The following is a 17917-nucleotide window of genomic DNA, read 5'->3' on the forward strand; positions in this document are numbered from 1 at the left end:
GTGGTTTATGGCTTTTAAGAAGCAGTCACAGCCTTTAAAGCTACCATTATCAGCCAATCATTCCAGTGTAGGAGGAAATATGATGTATACGGAGACATGCGCCATCCTACACAACCAGCGCTCAACAGGTTAGAGGTGATATGGAGGATGTACTGTGACAGGAACACGCTAAGTGGCATGTAGGCGGTGGCAAGCAGAAGCATTGTCTCAGGTTTCTATCTGACAGTCTGAAGGCTTGGATCATGAACTACTGAAGTTGCTGTATGCAAACTGACCACTCTGTCTGTTGTCAAACACGGGTACAAGCGCTAAAAAACACACTGAAAAATGGGACGTAGCCTTAAAGCACATACGGATGTTTCCCTGTGTTGAAATTCTACTAATGCTATTAAGGTCTTGAAATGTATCGCTCAGTGGCTGGTGTCACTTGAAGAGCTCTATACCCATCTTTGTTTTGCTTTAAGGAGCTTTACAGTAGGTTTAAATCCATTGTATGGCAGTATAGCATAAAACTTTACAGGTTAATTTACTTTGTTACACTCTTACTCCTCTAATGCATCTTAAAAGGAATCTTTAATCCAATCCTCATCCAATTAAAGAGCCCCTGTTCTGTTGCATTACAAAGCCTTAAAGTCTACATTGTATGGCTACTACAGCAGCCAGAGGAATTGTTGCATAGGAAACTTCATCTGAATTCCAATGACCGTTCAGTTTTTCATAACATCACTTTCTTTAGTAAATTTGCAATTGTAGGTTGCTTGCAATGAAAAGTCTCAGTATCCTTAAGAAAATGTTTGTAAGGTTACGACCTGGTTGGGACAAAATATTGATTTGTCATTATATTGTAGTCTTAACTTGTGTAATACAATTACCAAACTGCTGGTGCCAAATATTGATATTTAACTGACAAATATATGGCTCTCTGAACAGATTTTCCTGACGCTATGACTCACTGCGTCGCTACTTTATGACTCAACAGGGTGGTGTTAATGGCGTGAAGGAGCAGGATTGAAGAAGAAGACATTGTCAGACAGTGGAGTAGAGAAGTAAAGAGATAAAGTGTGAGAAGGAAACTGATACAGAATTGAAGTGAATAATGACATTATTGGGGCTGTGTTTTACATGTAGTATTGTATATCGTGGTGGTACCCCTGTGAGTCTCACCCCTATCAACCAGCATCCAACATCAAGCTTTAAAAGAAACAACACTTGTAAAAGTATTTCATGCAGGTGTAGCTGACAACATTTGCAACAAGCTAAGCAAACATAATTTCATCCTTGATCAATTATTAATGGAAATCAGCCATGCCACACCAAGTAAACAGTTTGGTAAGCCCAGTGGCCCCTGAAATGCACAGATTCATAATACTAAATTCCTCTTAAATTGTACAGGCTATGCCATGTTGCAGGTATTGTATCATCATAAACTAGTGAGAAATGGCGAGATAAGCCAGGATTCTGTTCAGCAATCAGCAACGTAGAGGGAATTAGAGGATCCTGGCTTGTCAGGCCAACGCTGCATCGCCAGACAACCAATCAATACGCAGACGGTTTGCTAGACTCGCAGCTTCTCATCCACAAAAAATATTCTTATGCGGATTAACTGCTCCTTCACCCATTTTCATTTTCAGTCGAGAAGGTATTAATCTGACAGCCAAGTGAAGCCCAACAAATACTACACACTTCAAAGAAGCAGGAACTGCTTTGGAAAAACCGGGAGGGTTCAAACACATTCTCTTTCATTCCTATTTTTCAGTCGCAGACACATGGCTTTCCCATGGTGTTCTCAATAAAGCCCTAAAATAAAGAGTCCTATGTGATGTTCTGACTGAACATTTCAGCTCATTTAAAGTTGGATCCACTGCTCAGGTTGAGTATATCAAGGCTGAGGGAGCAAGTAGAGCTTGTGTGCATTTTTATAGACCCACACATTGAATACACCGCCGTCCTCTTTTTACTCAGTAGATACCATCAATCTGTCATGCTCACTTCATTATCATTTAATGATTTTTTTCAGATGCAACTGTAAACTCTTTGTCTCAGTCTGCCTCGAGTTCAGTTAGTGATGTCCTACATTTCACAGGAAGTCTTCCACCTCCCACACAGAGCAGTAGTGTCTTTTGGCTGCATTTGGTCTAGAGTTGGCACATAATTATCAGAAAAGTACTACTTATAAAACACAGCACTAAAGTAAACTCATGGAGATGTGAAAATGGCCCCACACAGTCAGCATCCAAGGGAATTTGTATTGGATGGAAGGATGGACTCTGATTTCGGTGTAACAGCCCGTCCTGAGGTCAAACAGGAAAGAGCCAAGACCCGGGAAAAGAGGCCTGGCTTCTAAGTGAGGTCTGTCCATTAAAGTTATGTGGAGCGATGGTGTGCAAGCACTTTGCTTTGGCTCTCTTTTGCTACACAAATTGATATGTGTACCTCCCGCTGGATGTGATTTCTCGCTGAGTGCTTGTCGGACATGAGTAATGGGCTGTGGGTCAAAAGAAAAAAAGATTGTTTTTTGATTGTATCCAAAACCAGAAAGAAGACATCTAAAATGTGTCCATCCTTTTGGTTTGTTTTGGGGATTTTATGGTTTGGAAAAAGATTTTAGTGGATTCAATCAAATAAAAATGTAATCGCAACTAATCAGGATTTTAAAATACTCAAGATTTACTTTCACAATTTTTTAATATTGAATGTGATGTGCTACCTTTAATGAAAAGAAAACTGCTAGCCTCCAGCTGCAATACAGCCCAAATAGTTGATTTTAGATGATGGGGCGGCACCGGGGATGGCCAATCAAATTTCCATTAGGGTCCAGTCCACCTTGGCCACCGTTTGGATCCGCCTGTGCTGCCCAGCCAGTATTACCATCAGTCCATCCAGCTCATCCTGCACACCACTATGGTTATGGAGGCCCCTAATTTTTACAGTATTCTGGATGCAAACACAGGATCACTCAGACAACTACGTTTGCACTTTTGCACAATTTGTTATGACTCGCCATGACGATGACGCTCTGTAATATGAGTGCAAGTCTCCCTTTCTCTGCTGAGTCTGCATCACGGATTGTTGTCAGCATGTATTACAGGATAACAAGGAGAATGACACTGTGTACATTTGCACATGAAGCAGGAGAGTGAAATGATGTGACTGAGTGACGTTAATAATAACACATTAAGGTCTCTGTATTAATCCATTGATTAACATGTTAATATTGACAGCCCTAAAAATAATTCTTTACAAATGCAGAAACCAATTGTCAGATTGAGTAAGGACTTTTATTTGTTGTTGTTCTAGTTGTTTGTAGAGTTATTTCTTTAAAATATTCAGAATCTTTGAACGTCTCAGCACACTTTCTCCAAGTCGGAGCGTGAGAGGACACAGAGAGTGAACCGGATACAAAGTCTGTCAGATCAGAGGCTGTTAGCGAGCAGGGGGCGGTTTGTCCTACTTGCTGGATACTGTTTTAGTGTGTGTGAGAGATTAAATGTATTCAGAAAGTAGCATAAAACAGATCTACACTTATTTCCAGCAAGTATTTTGAGGAAGAGAGGCCTGAAATAAAACAAACTGTATATTTCATCCTCGTCTTTGTTGTGGGGTTATACAACTGTTTTATAATTCGTAATATGATCCTTGCTCTTGTAAAAATGTTAGCTTTTTCTGTTTCCTGTCCATGTATTCTATAAAAGTGATCTGTTATGGACAGGGTCGAGTAAAGACTCATAGTGTAAGTCATAATAAACACTATTCACAGCCAAATCTCCCCACAGAAATACACCATTTTGAGAAGGCCAAACTGCAGAGAGCCTTGGCTTGCAGCGAAAAAGTAGCTCGCGCATACATACCTTTTCCTCCAAAAAGGTACTTTATGAGTCAGGAAAGCCCTGAGTTCACTCTGAGCATCCTCTCTTAAGTCTTCATCAAGGCGATGTTTGCTGCCAATTCTTACTGTTCTAAATGCTCAACAGCCTCTCTGGGTAAAAGACTCCATTTCTGGTGCCAACTGGCCAATTTCTGCTTCCGTTCTGTTTTTTCATATTTTGCAGAAAACAGAACCTGACAACTAGATCAGGAGGTAAACCGGCTCCAAGGAATATTTAACCAAAAGGGTTAACAGAACTACAACGCTGATCAAACAAGTGGAATATGTGTTTTGAACGGCTGCTATTACTTCTTGGGTTGGACAGGAACCTTTTATTACTCGCTGTAACACCAGCAGGCGTTCACTCTTGAAGCTACTTTTGCAGGATGCTGCTGGTGGAGCAAAACCTAACATGGATATGATCACATTATATACAAAGCTCTTCCATATTAATGGGCCAAACCTTAGTATATGAAAATAATCTTATTTCAATTATATAATTTCATTGTATAACTAGGCTATATATACATCAGTCAAATAGTATTCCACCTGAGTATGATTGTATTCGACTCTCTCAAATTCTCTTTCTGGCTGTCACCAGCAGAGGGCGCTACATGGATTACAACAAGCATCGTCACTCTCCAGAGTGTCAAGCGGTGACGCACGTACATGTGCAGTTACTTCCCAGTTAAGTGACCAACTTGTCTTTCTTATCTTTTCAACAAGCGTTTGATAACTTAATTTTAGGGATCAATGCATTAATGTGTATTTATAACGATCTCTCTAAAGATTGAAGCTACAACCAAGAAAAATATCGGCCAATATCTCAGTGTCAGATTTCTTAAATTCCTAAAATCGATATCAAAAAATCCCTATATCGATCGAGCCCTTTTCTTTAGTCACACAGCCCACTATGGTTAGCTTGAAAAACAATGTTTTTTGTTGTTGTCCATTTCCAGTATGTAAAGATAAGTTTTCAATCATCCAAACAAAGTCTTTTATTATAGAAAAGTATATTTAATTAAAAGAAGGCTCAATCAATAGGTGGTGTTAGGATGTTAGGGGAGTTACTAGAACATTGATACAACATCATGCTATGATTACAAAAGTGAAGTACCTCTGTGAAGAAACATGCTGAGTAATGTCCAGTTATCATGAAATAGCCAAGAAAGGGATTTCTTCAGTGTTGTTACAAGCGCTTCCTTTTTACACAAAAAGAGATTTAGATTGTGGCACTTGTAGAAACTAAGCTGTACTTCAAAGACGTGTAATCTACAATTTCAGCACAAGGGATCAACCCATTGTTCTGTAGCAGGTACAATTTTCCTTCCACAGCCTCCAACTAAGGACATAAAGAAAGTGAGATGGTGCATTATTGTGCTGCAGGTGTCTGGCATTAGTGCAGCAAATATCAGTCAAGACAGAGTTACAACAGACGAGACAAAAGACGGCGACCGTGCACGGTTGGGAGAGGGTGATCCGGTTCTATGGGATACAGTGCAACAGCCTGAAGGGTCTCATCAGGAGCAAATTTTCTGAAATGTAATACAAGCCGGAGTGTTATGTAAAATGAAAGATGGGAGAGCCCAGATCACTCAAGCCTGGATGTGCCGCGATGGCTGATGCATACCTGCATTGTATTCAGAAGGGCATTCATTTCCCCTCAGATGATTACAGCGGAACACCAGCTGTATTGTTTATTTGGTTGAAAGCACAAATGATATGCATTGATTCCTTATTCATTCATTGTTGAACTCGGCATTGTATCAATGAATGCAGGCAAAATGGGCCCAATTACAGCGAGCGATGCCTCACCGCGACACCGCGGCGGAGCAAGATGATGAAGGCCTCAAACTGAGAGGAAAAGAGCAATCAAAGGCCACTTGTTGTCTTTTGTCAATTCAGAAAAGGGGAAATGGAAAACATTTCTCGCTGTGGCTGACAATGGTTCTGTCGGGACTGCAGATTCGATTAGTCAACCACACGCTTTTAGCGAGGCTTCCACGTTTTCAGGACGATTAGAAGTGTTCTAGTGTCCTTCAAGTGACCTATCACATTATGGCTGAAAATACATGTCGATTAATCAGGATCCAGTAAAACACTTGACATTTAAAAATTGTTTTTAGTCGTGCTTTCTTAAATGGGCTCAAAGATTTTAATGGTAAAACTTCAAGAACTAATGAAGGATTGTGATTTTTTTGGATTATATTAATACAGACTGAAAACCATTGAGTGCTGCCAACATTATCAACACTACACAACACTTTGATTTTAAGAAAAAAAAACTTCACTAGTGCCGAGTTGCTCTCTTTTTTTGCAGACACAAATTCACTTTTTTTTTTTCCTAATGACTTCCACTTAACTCCATTTTTATTGCTGCTAAGCTAACATCAAATAAACTCAACTCCCTGAAAACGAGGGGGATTACGCTCTTGAGCTGAGGCCCTGGTTTTAATTTAAACATGTGCGTGTGTGGAGTTCACTGACGGCGGCACGTTAAAAACAGACACAAAAACAGCAGTGGAGACAACTGGAGAATGAAAACGGTAAGTCTGTTTGGAGGATGACTTGAAGGCATCGTTGAGCTCATTACTTTTTAACTGTGACAATATGAACTAATGTGAATATATCAAACTAACAGGCAAACAGGGAGGGTGCTGGATCGGAGGGTGACGAAAACAGGTCTTGTTTTAATATGACCTTGATGCCAATAAAAGACTTTATTCTCTCTGTTGTTGATGCAAATAAAAGGCGAGGGTTTGGAATTTAACTGCAGCATAATTAAATCAAGCATCTAGTAATGTAGTGTGATTAAATACATCCATCATACACAGTGTGGAATTGTTTACTTCTGTATTTTATGATTTCAAGTATTTATGGTACAACAAGAGCTATAATCAGATTTATATGGTTGTAATATGTTTGTCTCAGTTAAAGGGATGCTGTGTTTTCACTACTTACATTTATGCGGTGTATTGTATCTGTAGTCCTTTTTTTTCTCTTCTTATGTAACTGGATTTTCTTTTTGGTTTTGGCTTGTGATTATATACATGTGTGTGTGTGTGTGTGTGTGTGTGTGTGTGTGTGTGTGTGTGTGTGTAATCCCAGTTGTCAGTGTTTGGTCAGGACTGCTTCCGTGTGTCAGAGGCTCGGGGGCACATCCACCTGCCTCAGGCTGCTCTCTGATGTTGCCCCGGCTCATCCTTGTGCGTCACTAGAAAGGGCCACGGTTCTTTTTTCTTTTTCATTGTTTCTCCATGACAGAGAATTTAAAAAAAAAAAAAAAAAAAACAGAGGTTGTGTTAAAAACAATTTTCTTGTAAAAATAAATAAATAAATAAATAAAATTAAAAAAAAGTTGATGTCAGTGTTTCTCCATTTGACAGGCTGCTGATGAAATGGGTTCAACAGTTCGGCTGGAGTTTACCACTTTGAACCCACCCATCGTACATAATGAGATTACATTTAAGTTTTTAAAAGTTAGCACAGACAGCACTTTTATCTGGTTAAAAAAAAAAACTTTCAGCTAGGAAGAATTTTAAGTGGACTCTGGCTGGTGCCATTTCTGAATATGATCAGAATCCCTCTGCACTATTTTATGGCCGAAACCATGAAATCATGTGGCAACAAAGAGATGTAGTCTGGGGGTCACAAAGTCCAACAAGTACTTCCAGCAATCTGGCCTGAAGTCGTTTAATCAAAAACAATTTGATTGATAAACTGTATAAATCACGGATGTAGTCTCAGTGATGTCACCCATTGGTTGCTGTAGAGGCTAATGTGATCCGTTCTTTGTTCGGTATGCTGAGGTGAAGAAATGATAATGGATGAGTTTTGACCTGCAGCGTCAGAAGTGTTAACCAACATCATTTTAATTGAACAGTGGAAGATGTGTAGCATGCAATAGTCGTGCAAAATGTTATAACCCACCAGGACAATCCTCCTGAACGTTCAGCTAAAGCAGCCAAGCAGGCCGTTTCTTTTTAACAACACAGTGGAATGCTCTCGACCGGCCAAGTCACTTCACCTCCGTCCACCAAGTCATGTGTGTCAGTTATAGCAGACTAAAGGGAAGAAGTGAGAAATGAAGCAACAATTTCTAAAAGGTGTCTGACTTTGATTCATCTAACTTGAGTCTGTGCAAATGCTTAGCCGACACAGAGAAATCTGTCACTCTAACCGTCACCGTCTTAATTTAGCTTTTTGCCCAATCATGTGTTTTTTTAAAACATGCAAACCAAACGCAGCACAGCCAATCACTGTACGTGTGTGGGAGTGACAGTTGAGCCGTGGCGGTTCAGTAATACAGACAGACAGGAGAGACGAGCATCAAGTGATGACTGAGAAACATTCGGTCCAAAATGAGGAAAGTTAATCCTGCTCAAAGATGACAGCAGCTCTGACTGTATTCACTAAAGGTTAAAAACATTACCGAGCTCATTTCTCTCTGAGCGCGAGATAAGTGACAAGAGGAAGAGCTAATGCTAAAGAACAACAAACTACATCGGAAATGAAGATATTTTTTACTTGACACATGACACAGAAGGGACCCTAACCCTGAAACAAGCCTGGTACCCAAAAATCAGCTAAGATACGGTTAGCAGCAGCTGGACCAACACAAGTGTAAAGCCAGCTCCATACAGTAACATGTGGATGCAGAGTGTTGTACACTAAATATCAGAATCAGAAATACTCTCAATCCCAGAGGGAAATTTGATTATTACAGTTGATCCAAAATATACAATAAAGCAGGAGAAATATATTAATAAAAATATTAATCAAATAGCATAGGAATGTAAGTAAGATATCAATAATAGGTACAAGAAATATTTACATGAATAAGTCAGATGAAATAAATACACATTTTCAAGATTATTGCACTGTTTGTTTCAATATTGCACTTTGTTATCATGGAAATATTATTCATTATTATTAAATTGCAGTTTTAATAAATAATCAGTTATGGTGGAGGTTACAGTTTTTCAGTTATTTTTTATTTATTAATGTTTTTCACGCTGAAATAGTCCAGGGTCAGCAGAGTGTTTGTCACTCAAAGGGAGGAGTTATAAAGACTTCTGAAAAGCCAGATCTATCCATGAAAACGACTTCATGTGCAGAAAAAAAACATTTGGGGAGAGGTAAATAAAATACTTAAAATAACTTTCATGAGATTGAGAGACTCACAAGAGGCCGACATGTCCTTGACCATTAAATCTCAAGTTTTGGTCAAGCTCCAAAAAACGGCCAACGTCTCTCAAACTCCAGCCCCCCCCCCCCCCCGCCCCGTCCTGTTATAACACAGGCATTTTGTTACAGGAATCTGTAGTGTCCAAGCCCAGGCAGAGAAATCCCAAATGACATCATCAGGGATATTTTCTCAGACTTGACAAAGCTCCTTAAGGGCCACACAAGCCGTGCTACTCTAAAGTTTTCCACAGTTGGAGTGGCAGTGACCATAAGAAGGGAGAGAGGGGGAAAAAAAGATCTGAGTGTGTAAATTCACTGGTGAACTATTCTTTAATTGTCTGGGTGATGTTTGTGTACTAAGTGAAGCTTGCCATGACAAAGCAACCCAGAATGTTTACTTGAATCCCTGAATAAATGCAGCAGACTGTTCAACGCGTCGGCTGCTTCAGACTTTCATTCTGCGTCATTCATTCCCCCTTTTATGTGATTTCTACAACTTGTTCTGCGTCTTTTTTTGGTAGCACACACTTGCTAGGGGCCTCACCAGCACAAGACTCCTTACAAGTGATGTTTTGAAAATATTTGCATTCACCTCAGTAGCCTTTTGTGCATCAACATTATGGAAATGTGATCATAAATATTCAAAAAAAAATATCAGTTGAATTTGACTCATTTCGCGCGTTGCATAGCCAGATTGTGGGAGCGTACAGCAACAATTATTCTACACCGAAAGCCAGTGGGCTGCTTTCAGAATGGCAGATTGCGGCCCACGCCCACCCCCTCAACTCCCCCTCCCCTGTCCCCTCCAGAGATTTGGAAATTGGAGGGTGCTTACTTGACATCCCATCATTTGGCGGCACACTAAAAAGTAGGCCGTAAACCTTTTTTTTCCTCTCTTTGATTACACTAAGTGCACAGAGGCCAGATGCGACTCAGCCCAGTCATCTGTTGGCTCGCCGGCAGAGTCAGTGTAGACTGGCAGGGTCATGAGGAGAAGGAGTGGGAGGAGGCGGGGGGGGGGGGGGGGGGGGAACAGAGGGTCACTTGGGGTCCCCTCCCTTCAGAAATAAAGCCATTGTTCTTCATTACAGCCCGAGAGGCTGCTGGGGGGTACAGAAGGAGAACAAGTCCATTTCCACACCTGTTTTCCATCACCAGGGCTCCTACCGGCTTGACTCGGAGCCAAGCCCCGCTGTACTGAGGATCCAACTGAGCCTGAAACAGGCTTTTTCTTTGTACGTGTAGCTGCCTGTGGGCGATGTTTTGTGCCAGTTCACTTTGATAACAGAAACAGTCTTTTTCAGAAACAAGTCTGAAAAGAAAAGAAGTCAGTTAATTTTTTTTATTTTTTTGGAAAAGTCAATAAAAAAGGAAGCATTCAGATTAATTTTGGAAACCCTGAAAGCTGCAATGAAGCCATCCGCAGAGCTCTTAAGTTCCCATACCGGCGCGACAAATGAACTTCTCTTTTCAGATGCAACAGATATTTGTGACCACATGTACTCTCTTTACCAACAGTAAAGCAGATTACAAAACGCAGAGTAATTATGATTGGTACGGATGTCTCAATTGAGGCAGAAACAGCGTTTAGTCTATTTTTGGAACTGAAACTCAAAACAACATTTTTCTCTATACCTTACATCAGCGCTGCTCAAACTGTCATGAAAGTGGAGGTTCAGGTGGCCGTATGGGTGGGCTGGGCCCCCCTTTTTAAAAAAAACTGATTGGCCATGAGCTAACACTGACCGTCTGCACCGACATGAGGAAGGTCTACTCCGCTTTGCATCACTTACTGAACACAGTCAGGTTTGGACAGTCCAGCGTATCGAGCAATGTGAAGACGTCTCCGTGGGCGGTCAGGGGAATTAATTCATTACTTTTTGGCAGGAATTTTGTAAGTTTAATTCATCATAAGGTTGCATCATTTTGTTCTTCAGGGGTTCACACAGCACAACAAAATACTGATAACAGCTAGAGCATCATGCAAACTGCGTCATAGCATATATAACTATATTTTTTTTATGCTGCTCCGATGTGTTTTTTTACCCAAATGAGTCCAAACATTTTGAAGGCCTTTTAACTATTGCATCACTGGAACTTAAAGACAGAAAGTAAAGCAGTCGTTCTGCTTCTCAAAGAACACTAGCTCATCAGTTCATCACAACCAATACATAGGATTCACTTCTCAATCACTGTTCAACAGGATTATTGCAGAGAGTTAATTTAAACATTATGCATTACCCTCTTATTTTAGCCCATTAAAACCCCATGAAGTGTGATTTTCTGACACACAAGAATAAAATTGATAGTAAAGCCACGCTGAGAAAAAGCGTCTAACATCATTTTTGAATGCAATGAATCTCCTCTAAATGCACAGCAGGCTATAAGGTGGCAGGGGACGAGCAGGCAGCACGGAGATCAAATCTGAAATGAGCTGTCACATGGAGGGGCTGGATGTAAACAATCACACACGGATTCATTGTGAATTTAAATGCAAACTGCAGCCTGAACTCTTGACTCGAGAAACCACACTCTGCAGTGTATTTGATCCTTCCTACTCCTTTATCTCTGAGTATATGATGTCGAATGATATTTACAGCTTTCTAAATGATTCTTCTATTAAACACAATGAGGCAATAAAGGATTTAAATCAGTCACACTTTCACTTGTATCTCACAGTCACTCAATAGCTGTAGATATAAAAAGGAAACTGAGAACTCAGGTGTGAAAATGTTAAATACTTCAATCATTTTTGAAGCAGCACGTTTTAAAACTACACAATCTGTGATATTTTCATGATTGGTCGTATCAAATAATACCAAAGCTTTGAGACATCTTCCTCAAAAGAAAGGTGCACAGGAGAGGAATAAATCAGTCTAAAATGTGAGCAAACACTGTCACAATGACTAAGTTTAACATAAATGTCAACATGTTTGTGCAATTTAAACGGTGTGCAGGAGATTGAATGCTATTTTTGGTAGTTAAAAACAAGACATTACCCAATATAGGGTGTCGAGGACTTATTTTTTTGTTGCTGTGATTTAAAAAACATGTGTCCATAATAGGGCCCGACTGATATGGATATTTGGGGCCGATATAAATGTTGGGGAGGGGAAAACAGTCCAACACTGATATATCAGCTGATATCTTTCTTAGATAAACACATTTATTGTGTTGATTCCTCAAATGCAGTTGTCCAACACTTGTGGAAAATATATAACGATGACAAGTTGGTCACTCAACTGGAAAGTAATTGCGCATGTACGTGCGTCACCACTCGACACTCTGGAGAGTGATGATGCTTGCTGTAATCCATATAGCGCCCTCTGCTGGTGACAGCCAGAAAGAGAACGCTGTTGAATAAATCTAGTGATCTTGACGCATGCAGTATGTGCGATAAAATGAAGCGATAGCGATAGTCGCTGGATATGCTAATATCAGCAGGGGTCGGGCTCTAATCGATCAGGTTTGATTTTAACTGGAATCGTATCAAAGTCCAAAATTCTGATATTGTGATGACCAGTTAAAACCAGTTACATAAAAAAATAATGATATCCTCAGGATTTATATTCAGTATTCTATGTAGAGAAATCCAAGCTCTACTGTCTGCATCACAATCAAAAACTAAGGTTTTTACATAATGCAAGATGAACAAGCATGAAGTAATAAGCTCCGAGGGGATCTTCTTCAGTCCAGTATCAAAAAAAATAAATTTAAAAAAACCTCAACCTGCGTGCTGAAACAAGTAACTTAACATTTCATACTGTCCTAATATGTTGGAAAAGCTTTGAATGTTTGCGAAAGACACTTCTCGTGATCTAATCTTCCACAACATAGATACCAAACATAATCAGAACCTCAGATCAAAAAAACATTACGGTACACACACACACACACACCCCCCCCTGTCCTTACCTGCACTTTCACAACATTACATAACTGCACAAAAATGAACGCAGAGATGCCTCGCACTACGACTGATGGATTGCCTAACCGAGCGTTCAAGTCTCAGCATGCTTGTGGTCAGAGTGTGCTGCGTTAGCACTCTTTATAGCAACACCTGTAAAGAGCCCTGCCACTGATGTTCTCACTGTTGTATCTGCTTTGCTGCATGAACAAAATCTTTACACAGAAGCATAACGTACTGAAAGGTAACTTAGTGACACACTTTTCTATAACACACCAGCATGCATGTGTTTTCTTATACAAATATAGACCTTCACAAATGTCACATATTTCAGTCAGTGTGATCTTTTCTCACAGAACTGTATTAACTCAACCGCAATGTGACTTCACATCTTTAAAAAGCCTACTGTTTAAATAAAACTTGATTAAAATGGAAGTATCTATGAATTAAGAATGTATTCAATGGATTGAAGTTAGGCAGAGAATCTACATTTTAAATGTCAGCCCCAATAATCATTTCAAACTTTGACAATTTGCAGAAGCCAAACTCATGACTGTAATTATGACAAATCTTAACGGAGATTATAAAGACATCCTACAGTTTCTACTGCTTCTGTGTGTGTGCTTGTTTTATTCATTTTGTTTTAAATTACAGTATTTCAGGTTCTTTAGGGGCGGCTGTGGCTGAGTTGGTAGAGTCGGTCGTATCTCAACCGGAAGGTCGGGGGTTCAATCCCCAGCTCCAAGACACTTAATCCTAAATTGCTCCCACTGCTTTGTCGGTTTATAAATGTATATGAATGGGATTATTTAAACAGATGGCCACTTTACATAGCAAGCCTCTGCCTGGATGGGTGGAACCTGAAGTGGGAGTAGAATAGAAAAGCGCTAAACTATCAGAAGTCCATTTACTAATTTCTTTTCTTGCCTTGAAGTATAGAGAAAGTTGTTCATCTAAACTCTGGGTAGGACGCCTGTATCTTTAAAAGAAGCGCAACATTACCAAAGTTTATTTCTCTCCATGTATGTGAAATAATTAAGAGTCCATTTTAATACTTATTCATGGTAATTTTCTACTTCCACTTCAGGTCACTTGAAATCCCATATATTCTGCATGACTGACAAAAACGTATCACTTATTAACTTCTATCCAAAGGATGAGCATTATCTGCGGAATGAATCCACTCGGAAATCGTTTGAAACAAGAGCCGTAGTCGGACGCAACGAACTGTGAATGCTTTCTCATAAATCCATTTCATTTGCGGCACTTGTGATTTGATATGCTACAGCTTGCCTGCCCGCCTGCCAAAAACGAAACTTATAGTTTGCAGAAATTAATTAATGCAGCCTTCTCTTAGCCTGACTGCAGTGCAAGGCTCAACCCCTCACAGCACCAACTTCCATCTATTTATATTGAGAGAGACACACACACACAAAAAGAGCTTGCCTGCAATGCTTAGCACGATGTGAGCCTACAGTATCCACAGGAGGTAAATAATTAATATGCTTTGTGCAAGCTTGCCCTGAGCTTTGTTTGAAATCAGTGGAGCCATTTCCATGAAGGTAAAAGCAGAGCAGCACTGCCCCACTGTCCAAAGAACAACAGAGCCTTGTTTGGTTTTGCTGGGCTTCACATGGACTGTTCAATCTGCATGAGGAACATGATGAGTGTGCGCGTCCATTTTAATGGATAAAAAAAAAAAAGAAAAACTGTGTAATGGATTAAAGCCTGGTGGATAATCCACAATGTGACAAACGTCGACATCTGCCGCCCTGTCATTCTCACTATTAGGAGGCTCGAACTCAGCACAAAAAAGGTTTATATTCTTAAGGAGAGCCGCTTTACGCGTAATAACTTCACCACAATCATCCATGACAACACTGAGTTGACGTATGCTAAATAAGGGTTTAAGCAGCACCCCCCAACATTGCGTAAATTCACCACAAATTCTTAGTTAAAACCAGTTATATAATTGCGTGGTTTATTTGTTACGGGGTTTAGTTGATAACAGCATGGGCGCGCTGGTGGGGGTTGCGTTGCACTCCACTACATCTTCATCGTATCAATGCGCAAAGATAAATAACCCCAACCGAGCTATATAGTCTACACCCCAGTTTCATGACTTCACGCTGAGCAACAAAGCCCGTAAAAACTGTGACTTTAGAGGCTACTGACAACACGTAACAACACTTTATCCCACCGTAGTGAGTCCAATAAACGTGTGTGTGCCTGTTCCGCAGCCCGCCAACCCCACAAACACCACACTCGACCCACAAACATCCACAAAAGCCAAAAGCGTGTAAATTCATGCCGCAGTTTTCTCCCTCACAATTATCTGTAACATTTCCGCTTCTTTGGGAGCATCTGACTCAAGAGAGGGGGAACATTTCATGTCTGCGAGCACGATGCGTACAGGAAAAATCCCACTAGCGGTGCTGAGAGAGAAAAGAAAAGAAAAAAAAAACACACAGCCCGGAAGCCCATTGGAAAGACGAGCAAATGAGTCATCCATTGTCTGTCACCTTTAAGTCAAACCATAAAGGTGGAGGAATACGACACAGTGGTGACTTATATGACATGATGTTGAATTCGGCATGCATCAACAACACCAAACAGCTCTTGTATTATTGAAATATCAACTTTAATCAAGGGACCGCCACTGAAATCGAGCGGGATCGTCGCTTGTGAACATTCAGAAAAACTGATATTTAAATCATTAGAAGTGGTTGTTTGGGTGCTATAGTGTAGCCGAATTCATACATAGACACAGCTGAGTTGATATGCCTTAAATTACGCTCACCCGAGTGTGAATTTTCGACTTACACCCGGTCAATTAAATCAACATTGTTTTGAATGGAGTTCGCTGGTCGCGTTTCCCTCAAGCTGCACGCTGCCAGAGCTGCTGCTGCAGACAGCCCACTACTTTGAACGCACCGCTGTTTCCACTGTGATTTACAGCAGTTCAGGCTCCGCTCTGAAAACAACATGCAACAAAAGTAACCAAGCGAGCAGGAACCGACAAAAACAAACACCAATTTAAGCAGGTCAAACGCATCTTCCTATGCCTCCCCAAGTAACCGACCAGAGACCGCGTCATCGCCTTTACGCCACATTATTGTCTACATTTTTGTCAGAGTTGGCAGCTGCGTCGCGGCAAAGCGATTATTAATGGTGAGCTGACACAAAGTGATGTATTCCTCGGTAGCGTATCTGTAAAACGCCTGTTTGTAAGACACGACACACACACATTAATCTGCCCTCTTTGTTCTTTTGGGTTTTTTTTCCAACTTTACGGACAGTTAGGTTTTTTTTTTCCTCACTTGCTCAACAACATCACACATCCACAGTGCTCTGCCGCGCACCGTTCATACAAATCAACACTCCTCCATCTGCATCCGTGGAAATATGAGGCAGAAAGTGTGTATTCCCAGAAGGTATGGAAGGAAAAGTCGTACCTTTATGAAGAGCCGCTTGGAGCATGAATAAAAAGAGAATAGTCGCGAGAGAGCCGCTGCCAGTGTTCGCCATGTTGGACACCTGCTTCAGTATGGCAGCGCGCGAGGCTGCTTCACCTATAGCTACAACGGGACTCAGTTAATGAGATGCGAGAAAGGGAGGGTACTGTTAACCATATTCATGATATACTTAGCCTTTTGATACATCGTGACACGTGTGATAACTGTTTTATACTGCACAACTCTTTGAATTTACTCAGATTTTTTTATTTTCATTTTTATTTCGAGGTTGTCAATTATTTTTTGACGCTGTTGTGTTGAAGGAGTGGGGAGGTTTGTGTGTGTGTGTGTGTGTGTGTGTGTGTGTGTGTGTGTGTGTGTGTGTGTGTGTGTGTGTGTGTTATATTAGATGGAACAGTTCTTGCATTTCACGCTCCAACTTGTCTTGAGCTGAATGGACCTTGAAATATTTTTTTGTGTATATTCTGAATCACGTTTTTTTTTATAGGCTTGCGAGCAGAGAACTGTCATCATGATAATTATCTGTCTCACCTTACTGTAATCTGTTCTGCACATGTTACATTTACAAATTATCCCTGCACTCAAGTTCACTTCATTTGTCTGTCTACTCGCCGTTATATTGAATAGTTTCTGCTGATAACATGTCTACACTCCTGCACTTTAACTTATGTCAATGCTGTCCATTTACAACTCTGTTTTTGCACATTTACATTTAATCTTTCATATTTAAGACTAGTAATGCTTAGTTAAATCCTGGTTGTTTATATTCTCATTCTTAGTTTTGATATTTTTCGTGCTTATTTACTTTGTATTTAATAATATATTGTGTTTAAATTTGTTAATATTGTGTTTTTTGCTCATATTGTGTGTTTGGACAACCTGCTGCTGTAACGCCACAATTTCCCAGTTTGAGATCAATAAAGTAATTCTATTCTATTCTATTCTATACTTTATTATATAGCCTGGTTAATTATATAGTTCGCTCTGCTCTGTATTTGCTATTCTATTTCCATGTGCATTGTTGGAACAAAACACTAAAAATAGTTTTGAGTGTACCTATCTTGGCAGTCAACCTAATTCTAAAATTATTTCATTTTTTATTTTTGGAGGGGATATAGAGCTAGTAGGAGAAAAAAAAAACTTCACCAATTAATTTACCCATCTGTCATTGGCAGTGTTTCAGACAGCCAGGGCGAGTAATATTGTAGTCCCAAGACCCCCCCGCCTCCCAGGTGATTTTTCACCTGTTTTAGAAAGAATAAAGTGGTGGTCTGGTTTGACGGGGCAGAAAAAGGGCAGGACCTGTGTTAGTCAGCGCAGTGAGTGTTGGTCTGGAGCTGGTCATGCTCACTCTCTGAAGGGAAAATCAATATTAGCTCCACCTCTTCCTCTGTTGTCTCCAACGGCAACACTCTTACGAAACAGTGGGGTTACAAAGACTAAGTTTGTCCCCGCTTTGCCTTTTTAAATTCTGCATTTTTC

At 40.3% G+C, this 17917-nt stretch overlaps 1 protein-coding gene across 6 annotated transcripts in view; it reads right to left on the reverse strand.

The window, feature by feature from the left end:
* The window catches only part of cadm1a (cell adhesion molecule 1a), a 407268-nt gene extending 390712 nt beyond the window's left edge, over window positions 1-16556 (reverse strand). For 5 of the 6 annotated variants that reach the window (XR_010668654.1, XR_010668653.1, XR_010668652.1 and 2 more), the window contains exon 1: window positions 16415-16556. Coding sequence is in view for 1 of the 6 variants with exons in the window: in XM_065962782.1 (XP_065818854.1) it covers window positions 16415-16487 (73 nt within the window). In the remaining 5 variants the exon portion in view is untranslated. The remainder of the gene's footprint in view (window positions 1-16414) is intronic. The other variant, XR_010668651.1, reaches the window with a different exon arrangement.
* Between the last annotated feature and the right edge of the window lie 1361 nt (window positions 16557-17917).

Source organism: Labrus bergylta, chromosome 14 (genome assembly GCF_963930695.1).
Source record: "Labrus bergylta chromosome 14, fLabBer1.1, whole genome shotgun sequence".
Classification (NCBI taxonomy): domain Eukaryota; kingdom Metazoa; phylum Chordata; class Actinopteri; order Labriformes; family Labridae; genus Labrus; species Labrus bergylta.